Below are 26965 nucleotides of genomic sequence, written 5' to 3'. Positions count from 1 at the left end.
AGGGCTCAGTAATTAAGAGCACTTGCTGCTCTCGCAGAGAATTCCAGATCAGCCACCAGCACTGCATCAGGTGCCTCACAAATGCCTGTAACTCCAGCTCCCATTTTTGGCTTCCATGGGCACCTATGTGTAAATACACACATACACATAAAGAAACACTCACACAGACAGACAGACAGACACACACACACACACACACACACACACACTTTTTTCAATTTTTAAAAATTTTTAACACATCTTTACCTTGCAGTTCACTTTCCTCCACCTCAGCATCAGAATCACTGTCTTCAGTGATCTTCAGAGCAGCCGTTTTCCTTTCATGCATCTTTCTCTAGAATGCAAAAGGATGCTTTTCAACTTTGCCCCATCTTTTAAAAGAGCAGCCTCAACAAAGGAAGCAACTTTTTAATATTCTACCCACCATGGACAGCAGCTCGATGCTCCACTGTCTAACCCCCTTGGGCACATTGATGATGCATTCCACAGCCTTGTTCAGGGTCTGCTGTATGTCTTCCAGGGCAGGAGTCATAGCAATGTTGGGAATGGCCAGAGTGATGTTTGCCCGAAAAATAGGAAGATGGTTCTGCTTTGTCTTAGATCCATTGTTACTGTCTGAGTTAATATACCATTTTTAATTGAAAATGAACCTCTCCAAAAACACCAAAACACACATAATATTCATGTAATCAGATGAATATTTGTCAAATTAATGAGTGCATGAATATTTGAAGATCTGGTTTGGCTTAGTATAATAGCAATTCAGCAGATCCCAAAGCATTGAAGCTTGCTGGTACATCTACATAAAAGGAATCGTTTGGTGTAGAGTTGGGATTAAGTACAAAGTCTTACCTAAGATTTTTTTAAATAATAGTGGCAGGTAACAGGAGGCCAACAATGAGTTTATGCACAGTAAGCAAACAAGACATAAAGAACAAACAACAATAAATGAAAGTTAGAACAAGCAATTTTTGGAAATACAAATAAAACACCTTCCACAATGAATAAATTTGAAAACTTGGGAGAGTTGTCACATGTGGGAAAAAAAGTTAAATTTAACTCATTATAATTATAATGGAGGTTTTTTTAAAGTTGCATATAGGTCTAAGTATTTAGACAGAGATGCATGTGTTTGAGCATGTGTGTATAAATCACACATGATTTTATATGGCTAAAAATATCTACAATGCACAAAGTTATGAAATAACTGTGGTTTACTGTTGTAATTTATGAGCCAACATTTGGTGAATCCTGTCAACAGCCCTGTGTCTAAGGAAAGAACTGTCTTCCATTCTGAAGTACATGAAAGTCATGCCCCAAAACATTCTTTTATACACCTTTTTCTTCATCCATTTTCAGTGCAATGTTATGCTTCACTTTAATTACAAATTACAAAATAAGATTTCACTATTCTATTTTTTTCTCAATTAATTACTGCTTCCCTTTTTACCATTCTTAAATTAGATTTTTATTTCAGAATATTCCTAACATTTATGGGGTTTTGTAGCATACTTAGAAGAGCCTGACCCCTTTTCTGAAGTGTTGAGAAAAAGATGCGGACGTTCAGAATGAAGAAGCCAGTTGAAATATCATGAAAATAATAAAATAAATTCTAATTTTAAAGCAATGACAACAACCCTTTCTCATTAATAAGACTGGTTAAATTTAGGAGAGCAGGCCCTTCAACTCATCAGCCTACAACAGAACCAACCCTGTTGACAGAGATGTGGGTGAGGCAGTTCCAATGTTGTAAGCATGGGAGAGTTGTCTCCATCATTCATCTGTCATGTGGAAGCATGGGCAGAGGAGAGATGCCCCACTCCACATTCGCCAGTGCCTGAGGAAGAGCTGACCCTGAGGTCATAAGAGCAGGAGCGCTGTCCATGGCCCTTGTCAGCTGCAGCACTCAGGACAGTGGCCCCTACACCTTGCCTGGGCAACAAGGTAAAGTTGACCCTGAATGTCTAGGTGTCGGAGAGCTGACCCTGAGTACTGGAAAGCCGGAGAACAGGCCTCACTCCTTGCACATTTCTGCAAAGGGCGAACTAGGGCAATGTTGGAAAGCTCACCCTGGTGGAGAAGTCAGGGGAGCAGTGGTGGGCTGATCAACCCTGCAACTACCCAGGTCCAAAACCAGGGTTACATGTTGGCCCACCCCAACATCCTCCCATCTGTAATCTGCTGGAGCACCGAGGGGCTGTGTCAGTCTTGTGGGCCCAGAACTGCAGGATTTCCACAACACAGGGCAACCACAGGATATCCAGGAAGAGTCACAGTAAAGGCCCAACGTCAATGATACAACAGAGACCAGCAGCCTCAGAGCAGATCAATGATTCTTTGCAATAAATGCCTGCATGTAAAAATGTATAAATAAAGGGGTTCATCGCGTGACTCACAGTAACACTGAAGCTTCCACGATGAGATTTTTATCCTTCTTTCTAATCTTTTCCATTTTCTCTTAAATTTTACCTTGTTTTATGGGGGAGAGACAGGTGGGAACAGGAGGCATGATGTGAAAGACACAAAGAATAGATGAAAATAGATAGATAGATAGATAGATAGATAGATAGATAGATAGATAGAGAGATAGATAGAAGATAGAGAGAGAGATGATAGATAGAGAGAGATGATAGATAGATAGATAGATAGATAGATAGATAGATAGATAGATAGATAGATAGATAGAGATATAGAGAGAGAGATAAATGAGAGAGAGAGAGAGAGAGAGAGAGAGAGAGAGAGAGAGAGAGAGAGAGAGAGATGTAAAAATGAAATATTGGTCAATAACAAAAAAAGTACTACTGAAACAATTCCCCTATATGTCTTCATTTAAAGATGTTTTTCTCTCTTGGATCAAATAATTTTCTTCATGTTTTCAACATTTTAGATTAGGTTGATTTTTTGTGTGTCATCAAGATCTCAGTAACCTTGGCAAAATAATATATCTAGGCCCTAGGTTTCTCAGTTTTAACATAAATGATAAGAAGATCCACAGCACAGAATTTGTGGGGATGAGCTGCTTAAACTTATCAGGAGGTGTACAATGAACGTTGCAGTTTTTCAGATTATTGAAATTTAACAGAAATGTACACACACACATACACACACACACACACACACACACACACACACACAAGGCTTCTACCTGGTCAACCAATAGAAAAATTATGCAAGATCATACCCCGGAAGTTAATCATGTGTGAGAAATAAATGCGCCGGCGAATGGCCTCGAGAGTATTCCTTGTCACTTTCAAAAGAGCATCAATGTTTTGATGGTTAAAATGGGAGAGCAGCTCACGGGCTTCCTCTAAAGTCTCACTTTCCTTTTTCTTTCTTGTGATTGCTGTCAAAGGCAGGGGACAAGCCCCAGCATTAAAGGAAGATGCCAAAACCTCAGGATATCCTTCTCTTTTTTCTGAGAAAAAGAGAGAAATCTATTAAATTACAGGGAGAAAACTAAGATAAATTACATGCAAGCTCAATATCAGTTAAATGTCCTGCATCTGAGAAAACAAGGTCACTGAATAATAGGAGGAAGAAATTGAGGCATAAGGTGGCCCAGGAGAAATCATCTCAATATGGGAAAACAGTCAATAACAGATAAAGGACTATAGTTTAAAAGTTATATTGGGCTTCAAAGGTGTGTTCTGGTGTGTTCTCTCCTAACAATAACCCTAAAAACTATTTTTTTAGGACTTGGAAAATCACATTCTCCTCATCCTTTCTGTAGCAAACTGTTCACTTTAGTTTGTATATGCTTGAGGAGGAACTCTAACTCATTTCTACCTACCCTATGCCCAAGGGAAATATAATACCAAACCTTACAGGAATTGCATGATAGTCAAATGCCAGGGCCTTCCTTCACACAAATCACATTTCCAGTTTAACACAAAACAATCAGAAGAAGCAACTAAATCATTGCGATTTGGGTAAAATCATAATTTCTGATTTATAAATATCAATATAAAATTGGAGTGATGTTTCTAGAACTTTGAAATTGATTGATGTGTAAAAAATTTAGTTTTAGTTTTCCATGACTATCCTAAAAAATAAAAAAAAAGAACAGACCCTTCCATTACCTCCACTCTCACCTGAAGAGTCACCATTAGAACCGACGTTCTCGTGAGAGACCTTTTCACTTGCTTCTTCAGGTGGGACATCCACATCCAGTAACATGTTTATTAACTCATTGACTGCTTCCTCCACCAGGGAGCTTTTAAAATGGAGCAACTGCGCGCCATTCACACAGAGGTCCTAACAGCAATAAGAACGAAAGATGGCAGTTATGGGTCTTTATCTAGCACTTGAGAGTTCATGAGGAAGATCAGCAAAGGAGGGGTGTCTGGGAGTATTTGGAGACAGGAAAGGAATGAGAAAATGGTGCAACCATATTATAATCTCAAAAACAAAAGAAATAAAAATAAAAACAAAATAGATATAATGAAAAAAAATGAAAACTGTAAAACAAAGAAGCAGGCTGTAGAAAATAAAACAGTCAACAAAAAGTACTTCTATGGGCAATAAAACAATTTTATTTAATTTAGAATGTTTGATTTTTGCTGCTCAAACTAAAATTAATAGGTTATAATAGAACAGTGTTTGTCAGAATGTAGCGACATTGGTATTATTGCATTATGGCTTTGTACGTTGGAACTGTCCTTTGTAAAGCAATTTGTCTATGACTATAAAGAGCTGTAAAATAAAACATACAGTTTGCACAAAAAACTTATGTGGGGGCAATGTTCCTGAAAATCAAAAATAATTATACATATATATTTATTATAGCTCTCGACAAAACTGACAAACTTTGGGAGCCATTTAATGCCTAGTAGTAAGAAACAATATAAATATCATCTTAGTAAAATGTTATGAAGGTGTCATTTATGTGGTGTTTGGGAAAGTCATATAATGATGAGGGTAAATGTACAAAGAAATATTAGCTGAGAGCATAATCAATCAGTAACAACTCTGCTCTGAGCACAGTGAGAGCCAGGAAACACGTAAATCCACCACAGTGGTGATGTGATGGCTATAAATGCTAATTCCTCCACTGTTGAAATCTAAAACCTACCTGATTTGGAATTTTTTTAATTACCTATTTATCTTTATTGTGCATTGGTGTTTTGCCTGTGGAAGGTTACAGACAGTTGTGAGCCTCCATGTGGGTGCCGGGAATTGAACCTGGGTCCTCTGCAAGAACGGCCAGTGCTCTTAACTGCTGAGCCATCTCTCCAGCCCCCCTGATTTGAAATTTTTAAACTACATTTTGTAAACAACAGAGCTAAGTGATTTCTCTTATGATGGGGAGGAAACTTAAAAATTAGCAAGAAAAATATTTTTAAAAAAATTATGTGAGAAGAGCAAACAGGATTCTAAATTGCAGTCATTAAGCATTAACAGCTGATGACAAGTTAATATAAATTAAAGTTCAACATATATGCAAAAAAGGTATTAGCACCAAATGCTTAATTCCTATCCTTTCCAAGGATGCCTTTGAGTTTGAAACCCTCCTCACACCAAGGAGATCAGATTCGGGTTTGGGGGTCTTGCTGTTGTCTCCTGAGAAACACTGTCTCTGCGTCTGTAAACAACATGGTTTACACTGAACCCTTGATTCCTTCTAAGAGTCTGAGCCTTTTCATAAAAAGCAGAGTGTGCCATGGCGACAAAAGCCATGGCGACAAAAGCCATGGCGACAAAAGCCATGGGATGGAAGAGGTGGCTCAGTGGTTAGGAATGCTTGCTGCTCTTCCAGAGTTCAGAGTTCAGACCAAAAGAGGGCATAAGAGGGCATAAGAATCTGGTGCCCTTTTCTGGCCTCCATGAACACCTACACACACACACACACACACACACACACACACACACACACACTAAAATTTTAAATTGAAAAAAAAAAAAACTTCGAATGTCAAGCAATGAACTTCACCGGGCAGAAAGTTTGCACCTGGATTGCTGCAGTTTCATTGTTGGGTGAGGAGGGCTCTCTGTAAGTCCTCACTGGAAAGAGCTACCGATAGGTTTGGTGGGAAGCTGATGGAAAACTGGAGGAAGGGAGAGAATGGAAACTGTGGCTGGTATGTAAAATGAAAAAAAAAAAAACTTTTAAGGGAAAAAAAAAACCCTGAAAACTCTGAGAAAAAACAAAGGTTTCGCCCAGCCTCTACCCACCTTCTGTGTCATTCTGCTTAGCTGCCACTCTGTTGTGGTGAGAAATCTGAGCTGCAGTGTGGCCACAAGCTGAATGGAATATAATGGGTCCTCCAGTAAGCACTGCTAGCCAGCATATTAAAATCATCATTGAGGAGTTCATTTCACCAGAATACCCATAGGAAATGTCATAAATGAGGCCAAGGTACCATTTCCGAAAGGTCTCTCTGCTACAAGCTTGGCATAACATAGGAAGAAGATGCCCCATTTGCAAAGATTTTAAGAGAAATTATGAAGACCTTCTGAGGGTTTTATTTTCATATGTTGAAGTATGGTGAGCCTGTAAATACAGTCTCTACCTTGTGTGGTCTAAACACAAGCCTCTGGCCTTCCCCAGCTTTCCTAGGGACAAGTTCAGAACTCTATGCTACAAAACAATGCCAGTTTGGAAACAGCTCTTTGAAAGTACTTGAAGAAAAAATCTTGCCCAGAATCTGCCCAAGTACTGCGTAATTAACCCTTACTGAAGCTCTTCTTTAAAAAAAAAAAAAAACCTTTGCCCTTCATAAAACATAAAGAATTCTGAAATGTGTGTCACAGCAATGCCCCTTCAGCTGATCTGAAAGGAATTAACTTATTAGCAGCTGCTTAGATAACATTTTCTTTATCTTCAAGTTGTCAGAAGGTCTGACATTTGAATAACATCTATCACAGAGCAAAATAGATTTTTTTAAATCCCAATTTATAATTCAAATATGCCTTTTATTTTAAAAAAAGTTTTGTCAGAAAAAATGAGTTTTCTGATAACCTTTGTCATTTGGAGGAATTCTTCACAAGTGAGGGGGTCCTCTTGAGGAAGCTGACAAAGTGGCAAGCCGCTCATTTCTTCCAGAACGGCATTGATGCGGAACTCAATCAAATCATGGACCCGGTCAAGCAACAGCTCCAGGTCCTCTTTGGGAAAAACAAATGAACGACAGATGAGGTAAACCATTCCCTTAAATATGTACACATGACTCGATGACAGCAGGAGCGTCCGGATTACGGTTACCTGGGTTATACATATCTGTTTTAGTTAATTTCCTATTGCATGAAAAGATTCCATGACCATGCAACTTAGAGAAAAAGTGTTTGATGGGGGCTTTCTTACAGCAAGTGAGTTGGTGACCATCGTGGTGGGGAGCATGGCAACAGGTTGGTAGGCATGGTGCTAGAGAGCTTACAACAACCATGAGGCAGAGAGAGCAGAGAGAGAGAGAGAGAGAGAGAGAGAGAGAGAGAGAGAGAGAGAGAGGAATAGAATAGAGTTTTGAAACCTCAAAGCCCACTCCAATGAAGTGACATACTTCCTCCAAGAAGGCCACACCTTCTAATCTTTCCTAAACAGTTCCACTAATTAGGGACCAAGCATTCAAATACACAAGCCCATTGGGGTTCATTCTTGCTAAAATCATCACAGTGTCCTCGGTATTTTTGGCTGTTCCACACATAGCTGCTGTACATTCTTCCTCCTTTAACAGTTCCCATTTTTCCGACATCTTCCCAGGAGGCCACCTGTGATGGTGGGGGTGGAGGGGATTCCCTGGTCCTGTCCTGCCTGTCATCTAAGCATACATCTCCGTGTGCATCCCACTGGCTACTCTTGTGTCTGCTCTGTTTTTCCATCTTTGCATCTTGAACACTTATGGCAGTGCCCATCCCAAAGGGTAACTTCAACAACTGTGATTGAAATGAAAGTCTGCTACTTTTTGATATTTCCTTACATCAGTACCTTCAGTGCATACCTTCACTACCTAAAGGATAAATACCTAGGTTTCAACAAATTTCAAGCTAACTATACAGGCAACTTCTTAACATACCAAATGATTCTTCTTCACAACGGTAGTCAATGTAGAAAGAACCACACTTCTCCACAGAAATCTCTTGCTTCTCTATGAGTCTTCACATCTTCAAAGGCATTTGTGTCAAGTTGAAAAAGTGGTCTCCTGGGGGAATCCCTATTACCTTATGTGATTTTATTTGAAGATGTATTAAGGATCTTGAGATATGGAGACTATTATGGGTTATCTAGGCAGAATTGTCTTAAGGACCTTATAAGAGACATTAGGAAGACTAAAGAGAGATAGAGAAGAGTGTGAAAGGAAGAAAAGGGGTTGAAGACAAAGGGGTGGCCATGAGACACAGCTAGCTCTGAATACGATATGATCATGTCCAACAGATGTAGTCACCATGTAAGACTTGGAAGGTGCTAAGGGAAGGATGCTCTGCAGAGTTTCTGGGAAGAGTGCTGTTCTCTCTCTCTCTCTCTCTCTCTCTCTCTCTCTCTCTCTCTCCCTCTCTGAAGATGCTTCAATTTTATCTACATGAGACTCTGCATTTCTGACCTCTGTAATTGCATTATGAAGCAATGAAACTTGTGGCAAGTTGTTATCGAAGCAGTTAAAGATGAGACAGCATTTATACATAGGGTACACAAATGATGCCCATTGAAGTTCTGCTAATTACTTTAACAAATAGTGACTTTTTTCCCCCAAATGTGTGGCCCATATAAACACCTGCAATTCTAAAGGTGTGTTCATTTATCTCAATACAGAATCCAATTGTTCTTGAGACTTAACACAGTTTTTTCTACCCTCGTCAAAGAAGCTTCTCTATGCAACATATTGAGACCATCATAGAAAAACCACACATGGTCAAAGTACAGAGAGCACTTGACCATAAAGTACCCAACCACAAAGCCTCCATCTGCAATGGCACTTAATTTTGTCCTTCATTATCGTCTTCATTTAAGTTACAAAAGCAAATCACAAGAAAAGGAGACTTAAGATTTCTTTAGAAGCTATCTCCTTGTCTCCAGCTAGCATCTAATAAACTATCCAAATTGCTAATACTCTAATCCTAGTACCTCTCTAGGGAGAAAACTGCTAAAGACTACCTTAGCAGCCTGCTCTAATTTGATTGTGATAATACTCACTATGAAGCTTTTATATGCCTTATAAATGCCTCCTTAGAGATCTTAACTCATTTACTCTTGTTATATTTCCTGAGGAGAGCGATTTTGGAAAGAATATTGGCCTAAAGGCAAAGAAACCCATCTTTATTGCTTCGATCTGCTCAACACTACCTGCCATTTAGCTTCTCTGGGTTGTTGTTTTCCAACCTTTAAATTGAGGATGCTTTTGAAAACTGTTTCACAACGTTCTCCATCCTCCTAATGCTATGGTCGCCTAATTGTGCACCTTTCAGTATCCCACTCAGAAAGGGTAGTGAGCCTAAAATACACTTCATTAACATGCAAACACTCTGTTATACTTTATCTTTGAATCTAGTTCCCACTTAAGCGAGCAGAATTAAAGCAAAAGTATGCAACTGTCTTAGATAAGTTTTCTATCGCTGTAATAAAACACCACGATCAAAAGCAACTTGGAGGGGGTGGGTATTTTATCTTAGAGTTTTTAGTCCATTATCCAGGGAATCCAGGATAGGAAACGGGGAGCAGGAGCTAAAGCAGAACTCATGCACTAGTACTGTTTACTGGCTTGTTCCTCATGAATTTCCCAGTCAGTCTTTCTCACACAATCCAGGACTACCTGGTGGGGGGTGACACCACCCATAAATGAGATGGGCCTCCCCTAGCAATCACCAGTCAAGCTTACTCACAAACCAATCTGGTGAAGAAATTGTCTCAATTAAGATTTCTTCTTCCAAAATTACTCCTCCTTTTGTCAAGTTGGAAGAAAAAAAAAAGCTGGCTACTACTCCAATCATAATTCCTTACTTCCCTTTCCAGTACCTCTCACATATTCTTGAGTAGAATGGATATGTTAAATTAGTATATATTCAATAGTGTATACTTCTTTGGAAGGTGCAGTAAGAAACCTACTGAAAAGAGAAGCTACTAATAATTAAAGTTATCAATAAACTAGGTCCTACTTTGGGTGAGACCAAGAGAGACAGAAACAGACACAAAGGGAGACAGAAAGTACCATCCCAGGAGTTACCTAGAAGAGATCAAAGGAAAATATGACCAGAAAGGAGGTAACATAGCAAAGTGGATTAGAAAGACATCAGAGAAATAAAGAAACTAAAATTACACAATTATGAATCCATAAGTTTTGAAGCACAGCCAACACCAGACTGATACAAAAATAAGTAGAAGAAAATATTTGGGTTTTAGGCCCTTTGCAGCCAGTTTGGGAGAAATATGAAGTTGGGCTACTCAGTTAGGAGATATGTGCAATACAGAGTCTCTGGTCCCAGCTATCAGGACAACAGAGACACTGGGAGCAGGTGGACTCAAAATAATGGAGTCAGGCTAGGATCCTTAGTCTTTGTATCCCAGACCATAAAATGTAGGCACAGTTGGATTATGAAAAACACTGACAGACAACAGCAGGTTGGAATAAAGAATAGAAATGTCTAAGTATAAAAAAAAATAAACAAAAACCTCTGTCATTGTGTTCCGATCTGTATGTCCCTGTTTACATAGGAAATCGGGGCTAATACATTCTAGAAGGCAGCTATGAACTCTGGAAAATGCCTCATGAATGAGCCCACTTTTGGACACTGAGAGACCATCAAAAGTCCTATATAAAACAAATACTTGCAGTTACTTAACATCCCAGGTGGACTTAAAGTCAAATTTTCTTTGAAAAATACCTGTGCTTACTCTGGGAAATTGGATTAAAGTGGAATTGACCATCTCACAGACATTTTAAGATCTGCATCCTCAGGTAAGGAAAGCTAGCCCTTGCCTAAACTATTTTCATTCAAAATTCCCTGTCCTTCATCACACCGCACCATCCAAATCCGTCCCCCAAACCACTGAAGGTCTGCAGGTGAGCTTGGTGGTAGAGTACTTGTCCACTCCATGGAGCTTTGTTTGCCTTTGATCTAAAAGATAAGGATAGGGAGGAGGAAGAAGAGGAGGAGAGAGAGGTGGAGGGAGAGGGAATAATAAAAAAAAACAATTTAAAAATTTTAATGAACTAATCAATTAGTATAGAAGTTAAATAGCCCTAAAGATCTTTTAGGTACTAATATACAACAATAAGAATCAAAAAAATTACATGGATAACTTCTGGGAATAAAATTAAATAATGAATATTTATGACTTATAAGAAATTACCGAACTCATTATATTTTGTTGCTGTTCACTTTGAAAGTTTTGAGCCTTATTTCTCATTTCATTATTTATAAAAGCATATTAATAACAAATTATCTGGTAGGCAATAAGAACTGAGCTCCTAAAACTGAGAAACAAAACTCAGGTAGACAGACTCACTGATCTTTGCAAATGCATTTTCTAAATATGTCTCAATATTCAGGGATGTCCATGTCAGGGCAGCCAGGCCAGGCTGGAGGGCCTCATCCACTCGGGCCAAGTGCGGGACCATCAATTGCTCAGTGGCAGGAGGCATTTTTGACTTGACTCGCTGATATTCAGACAGCATCATCTGCAACGGTATGGGGTTAAATGGTCATCTTATATGTCACTTTTAATATGTATTAGTATTTTTACCTAAAAATATAGCTTTTACTTTTGATCCAACTATTGGGATCTAATGTCCTGACAGGAAGAATGTCACAAACAAGACAGATGACTCACAAGCACCCTCTCTACAACCATCAAATCCTAACCCACAAAGTTATGATTGAGAATGAAAAAGGAATTGAGGGCCATTTCTTAGCCTCTGCCCAGCCCAAAACAAAGAAAAGATGGTGGTCTGTACCTCCCTAGGCTCACTCATTCCATTTTTAAAGGGGACAAGAGGATGCGGCTGCTTTGGGAATCTCTTCTAGACCACACTCACCATCACAATTGTGTGAAGCATGAGAGCTTTGCCAGATAGAACTATCAGCTACATCTTGATGCAAGACCCAAGGGGTAGAGAGAGAGTAAAGAATCGGTACTCTCAAATGACTTTAAACATCACCTCTTGGCTAAGTCAGCTGAGCACACTGAAGACAGGGTAGGCTAAGTCACAATGCTCATTAATTAGGTGGAATAAATGCATTATTTACTTATGTACTCCCAACCTCACCACCTCACCATAAGCCAAGAGTAACTGCATAAATAATACAAGGATAAGATTTTTAACTGATTTTTCCAATTTGTTCGAAACCTTAGCTAAAACACAAGGCAGGATCTATCGGCATTTTTTTTTTTCTAACTAATCAACAAGCTATTATCAGAAAAAGAATTTGTGATCTGAAATGTGAGGGGTTTGAGTTCTCCATTAAAAATCACCTACAATGACAAGTCAAAGTTGGTTCCTATTCTGTCCATATACTATTGTTTTTAAATACACCTACTAGTTCATACAGTTGCTCTTCCTTACAGAGGACATCAATGTGCTTCCTAAAGACATATACTTTTAAGTCGGAACTGGTATAGGAACTATTGCCATTATCATAATGTTAGATTGATATCTGTCACAGATGTTTTTATTGGTGTGCTAGAACAGAAATGATACCTGGGTGATGCCTGCAAAGCTCTCTATACCACAGAGCCACAACTAACGTTCCCGACTTTACAGAACCTGTCTTAAGGATGTGGGATGTCCTGGTAGAGTCTGAGAAGGCAGATAAGCCCAACATCTCCCAAATGAGCCCAGTCTTCCGGTAATACTTTTCTATACTTTCCATAATGCCCTTTCATTTTCCATAAAAGTCACTTAAGAAAAGCCTACAATTTGATGATTCTATTAGTAGCTGCTTCCACATTTCCAAAAGCCTTTAGACACTGCTTACCGCTGTTTTTCTCAATGCCCATTACTTATTCTATCAGAAAAATGGTTCCTGGAATCTGCCTCCAGCGGGCTTTCTGCTCCTCACCTTTAATCCTTTAAACCCAGGAAGTGCTATTCATCCCTTCTGCAAATGAGAAACTGAGGCTTAGAAAGTAAAGTCATTTACCTAGAGATAACGGTTTGAATCCAGATCATATTGGTTTCAGAATCTATATTTCTTACTATTAGCCCACACTAGCCCATCTCTTTACAGTTTCAACTATCTTCCAAGAAAAAGATGAATAAAACAAACTGCCAGCTACTTTTGCGTATCTGTAGAAACCTGGAAACTCTGTTAGATGCCCAGCACAGTGGCTCAGAAGGTGAGGGGGGAGCTTTGGAGGGCCCCCAAGTGGGCCAATAAATCTGTTTTAACCAGCTAGCCTCATTACACAAGGACTTCTCTTTCCACCTCCAAGATGCAATAAATGCCAACCAGATGGTAACTTCCTAGTTCAAATCTTTGGCTGGAACAATGGTAGTTTATAAACATTATTTGCCACTCTTCTTCTCATAGAGTTGGGTCTCTGTACCCTCCACCGAATCTATACAGGCATTCAGAGTACTAACAGGGCTCAACAGAAGAACCCTACGAGATGCCCAGGACTGGCACAAGGACTATGTAGCATCCTTGTCCAATGTAGCATTTGCTCCTAAATAGTGGTAGAAGGTACTATACCAGCTGGGGGATTTCATACCAGAAATCCTTGTTAGATGCCTAAATCCATAATCCCAGCTGAATATATCATTCAACATCTGTTCAGAACCTTTAACCCAGAACCATAAAAAGTATGATAAAAGCGCCTATATTTTGAAGTTTTGTGTGTTACCTGCAACACTTAACCAAGAAAGACTCTGTGGGCGGGGGGGATTATTAGTAGCAATTATATGGAGGTATAAATATTATTTCTTAGTAAAGCTTTTAATTTGTAAATATGTAAATTGACCATGTTTTCTTTTTCTGACACAAAAGAATTTAAAAAGAACATAGGCATATTGAATAGTGTTTTGGGGTCCACACTAGAGAAATATCTGCCCATGGAAAATTGTAACTTTTTAACATAGCAAGATACAGGGAGAAGACAGTAGAGAACAATTCTGGATTCTGGCATTCAGCCATGAGACCCTGGCTCAGTCACTTTGGCTGAGTCACAATACACTCTGCCCCACCTATCTCACAAGGCAGGAAGAAAGATGGTATTTAAATAGCGACCCTGAAAGGGCTTCACGGGAATTGTAGTGAGGCACAGTTCTGTAATCCCAGCAACTTGAGAGACTGAAACAAAAGGGTAGGAAAGAGGTTCAAGGCCAGCCTGGATTACAGGAAGGAATGAAGGGTGAGCCTGAGAACAGAGATGCTACTCTAAAACACACAGTGAAGACAGCGCTGAGGATATAGCTTGGGGGGAAAGTACCTGTCTGATGGGGAAGCTCAGCCAATCACATTTGGCTAGGGTGTGGCCGCCTGGGGTGAAGGAAGAAGCACCTGGGGATTGGGTGCCCGCCCCTTGTTTTCTCTTTTTCTCCTTGCTGCCTGTGATTCTCGCTGGACCTCGGTCATGTGAGTCTCTCTTTATCCCAATTATTAAAATTACATTCCTTGTTTTTGAGCTGGTCTGGTTAATTCTAACTACCGGTCGACCACGCCCTTCACCTGTTAGCAAGCATAAGGCTTTATATTCAATATGCAGCAAAGAAAAGTGAGAGAGGGGAGGGAGAAGAAAGAGAGGCTTACACCATAAGGCACTATGTAAGGGCATGAGCACTGTGTTATTATATGATGCTAATCACTAACATTTCTTTTGAGATAGGGTCTCATGTAGCTTAGGCTAACCTCAAACTTGCTTCCTAATCAAGGATGACCTTGAACTTCTAATCCTCATACTCTGCTTTGCAAGTGCTAGGATTGCAGCATACACCAGCAAGGCTGGTTTACTATGACATTCTAGTAACAGTTTCTATGTGATCCAGAACCAAGGCCCTGTCTTTGAACTTTTCTTTTACTTTTCCAGGAAGTGAATTTGTGAGTCATCATCAGTCCTTCCTTGATTTTTTTCTTTACTTTTGACTGCCTTGTTATTTGGTTTCATCCCACCTCAAAGTCCAAGTCTGCTTTGTGGGTTGTTATCTTCTACTAGACCCACTAATATTGGATCACCCTTATATCTAAGTCAACCGTCCTTTACTCATTTCTATCTCCAGTCCTCCCTAAAAGCTCTGATCCATGATAATGTCATTAATAGCAACTGCAGTCTTCCAGCTCCAATAAGCATGCCTCCAACTCTGAATGCTCTGTTGAGCCCTGACTTCAATATCGAATTGCACTGGTACTATGGCCACATGGATGTCTAAAGGCCATTTGAGACTTAAGACAAGAACTACAAATTCTACTGGGCCCCACAAAATAAATCATTTCAGGTCTTTATCTTCTCCGTAAATGAGACTTACAGTCAAGGCCCCTGCATGGTGGGGGGCATAGAATACAAGCTACCTGGCTATGCATAATAGCCCCCATTTCAATTATTCTTGAGATACCTCTTAACCTTTACTTGTCTGACAAACTCTGTGGCCATTCTAGCTCAAGTCACTAACCTCATTCACCATTCAGGATCAATGCAACAAATTATTGGCTTCTCGCTAACACTCTTATCCCAATTAAAGTGCAAATTTTCTGCTTAGCCAGCAAGCAGCAAGGATTGTGTCTGTAAATGAGACTGTGCCTTACTTCCCAGCCCAAAAATCTTCCAGTGACTTCCTAAAACACTTAGAGGTAAGCCAACTTTCGATCATAAGATCTAGAATTCGGATCTTAAGAACCCACATAAACGGGGCACCCTCCGATGGTAGAGACAGAATCCCCAGTGATACTAGTCATATTGATGAGATCTGAGTTTGACTCATAGACCCATAGTCAGTGAATAAAGATGATTGTGGCATCAACCTTGGGTATCCATGTGCACATGCACACATAGGTGCATGCATGCACACCAAAACAAGTGTTCAAAAAAAGAGAAAATAATTAATGTATGTTAGAAACATCCAGAAAGGGGGAAATAAAAGTACTATACCTTCACGTCACTGAAGTTCTTTTTGTACACATCCCGCTTCTGGAAGAGGGCAGCTGCAAACGGTGAGACTGGCAGACCCATCTGGGACATGCATTCTGTTTCTCTAAATAAGATTAATATCTGAGGATCAAAGTTCACAAACAACTCCCCTGTATCTGGAGCCTTCACCAGTAAAGAAGCCTCAAGACCCACGTGGATTTCTTCGATCTGTGGGAAGAGGTCAATATTTTTCTGTCAGAGTGCAATGTGCACACAGTATTTGGCCCAACCATTCCTGGGACTCGGTGAGCACTCATTCAGTATCTCCCCTGGGCTTGACCTTGCGGAATCCCAGCAATAGAGTCACTCACTCTACCCCTAAACTCCCTCTCAGAAACCAGCTTTAGGTTCTTGGTGGTGATGTTGCACAGTCAACCGAGTGCATTTTTTTTTCTTTCTTGAGACTTACACATGACAGTAGCCTAGGAGATTTTGAAAGACACATTTAGCTCTCTGATGTCTTTATGCCTAATCAGTTATATGTACTAATAAAGGTTACACAAACCCAACTAAACTCAGTTTTTATTTATCTAGAAACTATGTGGATACACCTATACAGTTATTGCCTCCTGCTGATCTACAAAGAAACGCAGGTGTTGGTTGGTTCTATCTTGATTGAATGCTAATACAACCCACTAAAACCTAAGACTTCTTTTGTCAGACTTACTTGTATTTGCTAATACATTCAGGATCTTATTCTGTCTGTCTGTCTGTCTGTCTCTCTCTCTCTCTCTCTCTGTATATGTACATATATGTGCGTGTGTGTGTGTTGCTGACATGCTAAACAAATGCACTACCACTAAGCTATCTCCCCAACCAGTATCTTACTAAATTTTTGAAAGAGTAAAGAAAAAAAAATCCTACTGACAGAGTAGTGAAATGCTATGTGTTCTCATTTATGATATTATAAGTTAAATCATGAGCTACTATTACCTAACTTACTGGGTTTTTTCAACATTAATAATTATTTTCTTCCATGGTTATGTTATCCACCTTGATTTCTTACATTCAACCAAACTGATTTATAAAATATCCCTGTCAAATATTAGGAGAGGGGTCCCTCTGTCTGGACACTAGAGACCACTTAAGGAGTACCCATCCAGGACTTCACCTGCTGCAGCCATGCCCTGTGGTAGAGGACCTCAAACTCCAAGAGGACCTTGCCTATCCTGTTGTAATTGCGGATCACTGGCTTGGCCTCCTCAGTCCTCAGCACAGAGGGTTGCTGCTGGAAGAGGTCCATTGGCTGCTCCAGCCTCTGGAACAGCTGCCGGGCCCACAAGATCTTCCCAGCCATGGGAGGCTGGTTCCGGGCCAAAGGAGGATCGTATTTCTGTTTCGTATACAGCTTAGAAATCAAGTCAATCTCAGTCCCAAAATTCTGAAAAATTACTTGGTATTTTTCCTCAATACCAAGGTTAGGTATATTCAATCTGATTGGGAAAAAAAAAAAGAAGTACAAAGTTTTGGATTAATGAAAAAATGTATGTACTAATCTTATTTATTAACATCCATTTTAAGACAAGCCAACGAAAAGCAATGGAGTAGTTGTGCAGTGTATTTAAAGAACCAAAATAGTACCAATCCTTACAAGGCAAAACTGCTAACCTGGGAAGAATTATCTCGAATTATTCAGACATTAGGCGGTATTACTACAGGCAGCTACAGGCTACTTCAAAGCTAAGAGTATTCTCTATTGACAGCAACGAAGCAAATCCTTAATCCTTCCAGGAATTAATCCTGTTAAGCCTCTGAAAACTTAAAACCTGTGACCTTGTGACTCAGACTGTCGAGAGGCTTTTCTTCCCATTAGAATGCGAAGTTATAATAAGAGTTATAATTACAATAAAAGATAAGCTATAAAAGGAACCTAAACTGTGCCCACATTATCCCAAGTTTAGAAGATGGAACTTGGAAAGCTATTTCGAATCCTTACCTTTCAAATTTCTTCAATGTGCTTAGAGCTCGCCTTGTGCTCTGAGTCTTTTCAAATGTGCCGTCCATGAACTTCTGCAGTTCGTTCTAAAAACAGAACAAAACTCCGTCATGGACAACAAATTAGCGCTGAGATATTCTTTCGAGACGAGGTCATCCTATGAGACCAGGCTGAACTGAAATCCACAACCCTCCTGCCTGCGTCTCCCAAGGGCTGAGATTAACAATGTGTACCACTGTATCGAGAAATAGGGAGGGTTCTCTATTTAGCGATAAAAGAAAAGAGAACCGCATTCCTTACACCATTCCTAATGGGTGGGAAATGTAACAGAAAATTTAGTAAGCTCAAAGGGAAACGAAATGTCCAGAAGGCAGAAATGGAGACCTCGCTGTCCAAAGAACCATAGACGGTTTTTACTATTGAGCAATTTTGCACCTAAAATGATTTCATGAAAAATAAGCATAATATATTTATTACTCATCCAAGAGTCAGTTAAGATTTTTATTTAAATATAAGTTTAGTTAAATAAAACACAGAGAAACTGTTGTATCACTTTTTATTGTTAAAAGCGTTTTCCCTCGCCTGGTGGAACCGCTGCTTTTGAGAAGCCGCCCACCCGTGCTGTTTCAATACGCGGCTTCTCTCGCAGTTGCTAGTGCCAGCATGGACCCAGGTCAGGACAGGATCAAAGGCTTCCATCTCCTCACCAGCAGAGTTATGATCCCAACCATCCCTGAACCTCTGAAACCCCATAGTCTTTCCCTATAAACCCCCCAATTTTTGTCCCTGAGATCCATCCGCTTCACCCACTCCACCCAGAGTCTAGGGAATGTGGGTATTTTTACCCCAGTTTTAAGGAGATGAGGGTTGAATTCAAGAGAATGGATTAGTTTCAAAGACAAAGTAAAATTGGATCGGTTAAGGGAATGAGAAGGAGAACAGAATGGAGAAGTCAAATGTGGACTACTCAGTAATCCAAATTCAAAATTGGACCATTTTTCCTCTATGATCATGTCATAGAAGATGACATAGACATATGCTGAACTTTAAATGTGTGTGTGTGTGTGTGTGTGTGTAGGAGTAACAATAAATGGACTCAACAGGTTGTATATACAGATATACATGCATACATGCATGCATGCATACATACATACATACATACATACACATACATATAAATATATAAAACAAAAGAAGTTAATAATTTGAGAGGGAAAGGGAGGGATGAAATGATGTAAAGATCATTTACATCATGTACTTATGTATGAAATTCTTTTTAAAAACTGCTTATTCATTTTAACATAGAAGAAAAGCAAAGGGAGAGCAAGAGGTAGCACCTGTAACTAATGCTTTAACCCCCCCCCCTCCAGAAAGTCTGCAGTTCCATTCTCAGCACCGTGAGAGGTCTCATGCCTCTGCTGCTGCTCACTCCCTCCTCACTTGCTGGGAAATCACTGCTGTGAGTCATGGTCTCCTCTCTGAGGAGCTCTCAACCCCAGACAAACACAGACATTGTGATTTCCTCCCAGGTGCACATCCTGGCCTTTGAGGTACAGGAATGATCAAGTTCTGTGCATGTTTTCTAAACTGTCCCCTCCCCTATAAGTTTCTGTAGGACTCTGTCTTTTCACCTTTGAATTCTCATTTCAAACGCAGTATCAGAACACTGTTGATTTATAGCTGATCATATCCCCCTCCTCCATCACCATTATTGATGTCACAGCCACCGTCCCCCTTCCCCTTTGATGCTGTAACATCCCCCTTTTCTAAATTAATGCACATTCACATTTATGTTGTATCACTGATCCATCTGAGAGTGGTGAGGTCAAACCTACTTCTTCCACAATCTGAAGGACAGAAGCCTAATCCACTACAGCAAAGGGAACTGGCTGCTTCTTTGGAATAACTCTCCACCTTCTTATTAAGCAACTGAGACAAGATATGAGCCCTGCGTCCAGATGTTCACCGTCTCTCACCATCTACAGAGGAATTACTGCAGATAAATGAGGAGACTCTCTTGAGAGGCACACAGATGGGAGCTTTACTGAAGGATGTAGGCCATGGAGGCATGACAACAGTCAACTATGGTCTACCAGTTTCCAACAAAAAGAAGCAGGATCCACTGCTCTTATATCTGAATTAGCCCCCAAATAGATCATTGTTTAAGTTCTAATGAGACCTGTGCCCTCCCATCAAATGAAACACACCATATGACTTGAGAATTCAAATATTGAGCGCTGGAGCCAAATTGTCAGGGTTTGGCTTCAACCTTACCACTTGTTCTTTGCGTGGCTTGAACGGATCACAGCCATTCTGTTCCCCCTCTGAAGGATGAGAGCCGCAAGAGCAGTGACTTGCTAGGACTGTGATGGTTATTAAGTCAATCTACAAACATAAAATACAGCATCCAGCACTTTCTGATAGCTCCCTCTTCCTTGGACTCATGTCTCCGAACTCTGCTTGAACTTCTCACACGATTTCCTCTCCATGTGTACAAATTTAGTTCAGACCCTAACTGGGAAGGAGTAGCTGAATGACCATTTTACTTTTACTTCAGGAGGAAGTAAGTGAGTGTGTGTGTTTGAGTGTGTGTACATAGTCATGTGTGTGCATATGCATGTATGTACACAGGTGTGCTGTGTGTGTAACACATGCACAGATGTGCTTTTCAATTGGAACATCAGAGGACGACTTCTAGTGTCATTCTTCAGTAACTATTGACCCTTTTCAGGGACAAATATCTCTCATTGGCTTAAAACTCACCAAGAGATCCTCCTGTCTCCATTCCCCACCACTAGGCTTACAAGCCTATGCCGCTATACCTAGATATTTTTTTAACATAGGTTCTGGGGTTCAAACTGAAGTCCTCATGTTTGCAAGGAAAGCACTTCATGAACCGTGCTATCTCTCAAGCCTGATTGCATTCCTTAAGAGAAGATGTACACCTACATCTCCTGTGGATGAATGAACTCTGCATATTAATATGTCAGACAGCTACCAAGTTGTCTCCTACGTTGGCCTCCCTGACTCCCATTTCTTAAAAACAAAGATCCTCCCTGATTGTCCCCAGGGTGTCCCTTCTATCTTTGTTTATCCCATGACGCCACCACTGATAAGCTCCAAGCTGTGCACTCCTGTCCCTAAAGTTATCACCCAAAGCCTTTCCCCAGGAAAACTAAAACTGGACTGCTTCTGTTGTGTGTTCTCGGGTGCTGATGGAGGCTGTGCTGCCCAGGAGGGCTGAACATCAGGGTGGGTGGTCTGTGAGGAAAGATAATGGGAAAGGAAGCAACTGAGAGCAAGAGGGGCCCGGCACCATGATTTCTAAGGCCTGCTACAGTCCTGCCTTTAGAATCTGCCAGGCACAGCCAGCTAGGTTACCCCTGATCATAATCATCAATACTCCATAGTAACAAAGGGAAACCAATGTCACAACTTAATGAAGCGACAGAGCATTTCAACAGAAGATGAAAGTTAACTTCCTAAAAACTACCACGGAAGATGCCCAGAAGTCTATGATTACGAATCATTAGCCGAGCTGTATTTATGACCCTTTAATCCAGGGAAAGGAGCTCTCAGTCGTTCATCTGAAATTAGGAAATGCAGGCTGAGATTGCTGCCAGCCACCCCTGTGATGAAGGTAGCTCTGCCTGCGGAATGGGGAGTGCTGATCAGAGCCACACACAAAGGACAAAGAGAGCGAAAACGTGTGGCTGTCACCAGGGATTTTACCACGCAACCTACATGAAGGTCATTAGTCCGCTTGCAAAACTCTTCATAATCCTGGTCAAAATCCATTTTCCGCTGATCTAAGAAGTTATATTCCTTCTTCTTTATGGCAGCGACAATATCCTGAAATAGATGGAAGATACGAGGCAGAGGTTCATTATCCTTTCAGTCCTCATGACTTGTAGCCTTTAAATGCGGAACTTTATTTAAAAAAATGAAAAATGATTCCTGAGAAGATGTCTACTTAAAGGGAACCTGATTTTCTATGTCTTTCATTGACTTGGTGCTATTTGTTTGGAACACAGTAAAACTATGCCATCCTTCATCCAAAGGAGTCCCCAGGAAGCATCATCCCATGGGTTTAAAGATAATTTGGACAAATACATACAATTAAATAATTCACTTGTGAATATAAGCAAGTGATTTCTCAAAAGTTTTATATATTAATTACATCTGAAATAAGCTAAAAAGCAGCCCGGAGTAGAATTTAATGAAGTGTTATTTTTGTTGGAAGGCTCAAATAATTACAAAGAATAGTTAGAAAAGACTTAAACAAAATAAAAACCAGATAGGAAGAAAATGGGGGTGCTGTGATACCCACAGAAGAGATGTCATCTCCCAAATCAAGTACTTTAAATGAGACGTCAAACACAGTCTACCTCTTTCAAATGCGCTGGGATTCATTACTTTTTGCTCTCCTGTAGAGCTACAGTCCGTGACTAGGAAAGTATAAATTAGGCGATTCATCTCCTTGAAAACACTATTATCAGAAGTTCTGTTTGCTCGGAATGATGAGCAGTAACGCTTCGTGATCGTTCGTAGCCAGGTGCTAAGCCGTCCTCAAACTCAGAGCCCCACATTATTGACAAAGGCATATAATTTTTATGAAGACTATTGGGTCTCCTCCCACAATCTTCTCTTCAAAGTCATTTTCACTTAGGCGTCATTCAGATCTCTTAATGTACAAAACAAATGCACAAGCTACTTAACTTCTAGAGTCAGGTCTACTAGTGAAGAGAACACACTCCCCCTGTTGTCCCCATGCGGACAGGAGTGTTCACCCGTGGAAACTGGGAGAGGGCAAGCAGTATGTGACATGTTTAAGATGAATGTGGAGAAGCTGCATTAATTAACTCTTTCAACACATGTTCCTTTCTTAATTAATTCAGTTTTTGAGAATTTCATATAGCATACTGCTAATTACATCTCCACATTGGCCTCTTCCTTTTCCAGCTCCTTCCATGTTCCTTCCCGCGCTCTCTCAAATTCATGATCTTTTCTTCTGAAATTATTATTGTTGCATATCTGTGTGTGTGTGTCACGTACACCTACTCAGGCCGTGTGTGTGTTTTTGTGTGTGTGTGTGTGTGTGTGTGTGTAGTATAAGCATGTCTCACACACACACACACACACACACACACACACACACACACACACACACCTACTCAGCCCATTTAGTGTTGTTCATGTGTACCTACGTTTAGGGCTGACCACCTGGAACTGGATAACTGATCAGGGTCTCGTCCCTGGGGAAGACTGATTTTCTCTCTCGGCAACCATTGACTGACCGCAGCTCCTCATCTAAAGTGGGGCCTTGAAAGATTTCCCTCAGCCACATTGGCATTGTCAACTGCCATGGCTATTATGTAGGTCTTGTTGGGACTACATGGCTGCCATATCCCGGCCACGTCTAAAAACACTGTCTGGTAGTATCTGGCCCTTTGGCTCTTAAAGCCTTCTACGCCCTCTTCCCCTGACTTCAGCTGTAGGGCTGTGTTTGGATGTACCAACTGCGGTTGGGAACTCCATGATCTCTCATTCTATAGCTTATATACATATGTATGCTTGATAGACATACATGTGAATGCAGATTGGTGCTTGTCACAGCCTGCCGGCAGCAGTCAGAGAACCACCTTTGAGAATCTGTTACCTCTTTCTCCTGTGTTTTCTGAGGATCAAACTCAGCCTGCCAGGCTTGCACAGCAGACACTTCCGCATGCTAAACCATCACATTGACTCTAGTTCTTTATATCTTTAACATGTACACAAATTAAATGTATTCAGATAATTAAATATCACTCAAATCTTGGTATCAAATAGTGGCTGACATGTAGAATATTCTTCATAAACTATTTCTGCATGAATCGAGAAATAATAAAAGAGAAAAAGAAAATCTGAATAAAGGGAGATGAGGAAGAAGTGGACACAGGCAATGAATATGAGTTTTGAAAGAGGATACAAGGCTAAGCGATTTTCTAGTTCTAATTATGCCAGGGATGTTTGGTTCTTGGAGGCCAATAAATGCACAGAATATATTCAATACTGAAAGTGTAAAATCTAATGTGAAGCTTCACAGCTTCCATCTCAAATTCCAATTCTAATTATATTTAAGTTCATTAAGTTGTATGACTTTGGGTCTCACTAATTTCGGTGTGTACTGATTTTATTTATTTGCAAGTTTTTTATAATAAAATTAATTTTTAAAAGGGAAAATTGTATTTTAGCAGTTCTTTTGTGTTAGTAATGAAAATGCTTTTTCTTAAAGATGAGTAACTTGAAACCACTAGTACATTGCCCTTATAAGCACACACCTGAAAAGAATGTACTAGTCTCCCTATGCAAGTCTCAAATAAATGCAATTTCTCTATTATTAAAGAGCCCAAACATAGTTTATGTTATATACAGATGATTTGTCTAAATATCACTGTTTTGTAAAAAATATGTAAGTTTAGTTATGGGCACGCACAGAAAACAGAATTTAAACATATAATACCTGGTATTTAGTGACCAAGTCTTCCAATCCCTCTATTTTGGAATCTTGCAGAACTGAGTATGTCTTGATGGTTGTAAAGATGTCCATTATCTTGGCCAGACGTCGATGGAAAGTTTCAAATTTTCCAAAAATATACATCTCGCTAAAGTCAAACTGTTTTTCATTCGGATTTTGCTTCAGCTTTTGTTTTGTCTCCTGAAAGCAGGACTGGTACCCCTGACAGCCCAAAGCAAAGAGCGTAAGGAAGGCATGGCCCAGGATAGAACAGCCACTTAACATCTACACAACCTGGGTTCAGCCCCTAATAAGGAAGGAACAGCATAGGGGGTGGGGGGCAGGAAGGAATTCATCTGATTTCTCAACTGAAGGTAACAGCAGAATTGGATGGAAAATCCCCATCTTTGCATGCTTGTATTCCTATGCATTTAGCCATCAGTCTGAACCATTACCTGTTCTGATGATCTACTGCAACAAACCATTATTCCTAGTGCAACTCAAACCTGTGTCTTCTCCTCTGTGGTCCCACTATTTTGGTAACAGAATCACTTTATGTCTATCTCCCCATTGGTCTATAGGAGAGCTAAAGAAAACTGATCGTAGTCACTAGTGTATCTCAGAACTTTAGAAGAATAAATAAGCATACATTCTCAGAAGGTTTATTAACACTCAACTTTCTTAACAACGAAGTTATTTTGTAAAAAAAATAAATAAATAAAACAATTGATATTCCATTTAGCTACCAAAAATATCATTGACAAGTGATTTAACTTGGTCTCAGAAAAGCAACACAAAACCTAAGACGTAAAAGCACACTACCCACCTAATCTAGTCATTACCTGCTTCAGTTGAATTGCAGACAATATCTTTTGTGTAACAATGTCCTGAGGCTGGCTCCAGATGGTGGCAGTCCCATTGTTGGTGATGTGGGCTTTACAGGCAGATATCATCTGATTCGTCACCTGGAATTTTTCCAATAAAATAATGTTGGGTGCATAAAACTCTGATTAACTATAAAGCTGAATCAAATTCTTGAGTCTTCTTCCTCTCAGAATCCAATGTCTGTGACCTTCATCTTCGACTTTGCTTTTCCCTCACAACTCTGACCCTCTAATACAGTCAGAATCAACATGGTGACTAAAAGCTGTCTGGAACACCAGGTCCAGGGGATCTGACCTACTCTTCTAGCATATTCAAGCACCAAGCATGCACACCGTGCACAAACATGCATGCAAGCTAAAAACTCATACACATAAAATCAAAATGAATAAATCTTAGAAGTGGGAGTGTAGGCAAAGCAATATTAGTCATATGTTGGTGCCCATTGATTTTCGGTGTCCATTGTTTGGGTTGGGAGCTGAGAGTCAGTATACAATTTCTTCTCCTCTTATACTGCCTGAAAATGTCTGTAATAAGATGCTTCTGGTCACTAGTAGTTTCACAAGAACATACAAATAATATACATAAAATACCAATCACACAGATAGACTTTTGTGTCTCATTTACCAAGGAAATATTCCACCTTAAAATACCTACAAGTCAGAATGTGGTCTTACAGTTTAAACATCATTGTGGTTTGGGGCAGGATTATTCTAACTACTTTATGGGATTCCAAAATATTGCATCTTATTACCATGATTACTATTGTGTTAATACAACTAAACAAGTGTGCCATCAAACAAACGTGCCTGCAGAATGAAAAGTAAAAACTGAACAGCCAGTTTAGTAGTTTTCCTTGTATTCCTGTTTGGTGGGGCTTAAGGGGAAAGAAGCTTCTGTTTTATTTTTTTGTTTGGTTTGTGCAATTTTCATTAGTTTGATCAATTGGTTGGTTTTCTCGACAGGAGCTCACTCTGTTGCCCAGGCTATCCTAGAAGTCACTCTCTAGTTCAAAGAGTCACAGAAATCCTCTTATCTCTGAAATGTTAGGATTACAGCCATGAGCCACCATAACTGGCTTAATAGCATTCCTCTTGATTAAAACTTGGCCAGTAGGAAATAAGGACAGGCTAGAAATGATATGGGAAAATTCTGAGAAGAATCTTAGTTCTTAATACATAAAATAATAGAATATTTATTGTAACAATTACTTTGGGAAACAATGGTTTGTTTGCTAAAAATTTACCTGTCACATGAATTTAATTCTACATCCATTGACAAATTAAGCCCTCCTAAATCTCCTAAATATAAAGTGCACAGATAATAGATCAAGCTAAACTAAAAGATTTTAACTATCCAAAAATTGACCATTGGCAGCTAGGCGACCACAAACTCTCTGCTGTGCACTCACCTTTACAAACAGAGATGTGATCTTCTCAGAAGTGTTATAATAGTGAGAGATGCTGTAGATCATTTTAATTGCATTTATAAGTGTAGGGATAGCATCTATCATACTTATCTGGAAGAGATTCCAGAAAATGTCAAGTTAAACAAAAGTCTGATTATGATAGTCTGATCATTCTATTTCCATTAAAATAAAGTT

At 39.8% G+C, this 26965-nt stretch overlaps 1 protein-coding gene across 1 annotated transcript in view; it reads right to left on the bottom strand.

Moving 5' to 3' along the window:
- Dnah5 (dynein axonemal heavy chain 5) overlaps positions 1-26965 on the bottom strand; it is a 287252-nt gene that overhangs the window by 175556 nt on the left and 84731 nt on the right. The window contains exons 10-22 of the mRNA XM_087897036.1: positions 26774-26881; positions 25323-25445; positions 24487-24702; positions 21729-21836; positions 17985-18070; positions 17160-17481; positions 16010-16216; positions 11435-11606; positions 6959-7104; positions 4092-4254; positions 3182-3415; positions 425-615; positions 247-334 (exon numbers count right to left, since the gene is read on the bottom strand). Of these exons, the coding sequence (XP_087753162.1) occupies positions 247-334; positions 425-615; positions 3182-3415; positions 4092-4254; positions 6959-7104; positions 11435-11606; positions 16010-16216; positions 17160-17481; positions 17985-18070; positions 21729-21836; positions 24487-24702; positions 25323-25445; positions 26774-26881 (2164 nt within the window). The remainder of the gene's footprint in view (positions 1-246; positions 335-424; positions 616-3181; positions 3416-4091; positions 4255-6958; positions 7105-11434; positions 11607-16009; positions 16217-17159; positions 17482-17984; positions 18071-21728; positions 21837-24486; positions 24703-25322; positions 25446-26773; positions 26882-26965) is intronic.

This window comes from Myodes glareolus, chromosome 15, assembly GCF_982192425.1.
Source record: "Myodes glareolus chromosome 15, mMyoGla1.1, whole genome shotgun sequence".
Classification (NCBI taxonomy): Eukaryota; Metazoa; Chordata; class Mammalia; order Rodentia; family Cricetidae; genus Myodes; species Myodes glareolus.
Note: the sequence above shows the minus strand (reverse complement) of the source record. Positions and strands in the feature narration are given on the sequence as shown.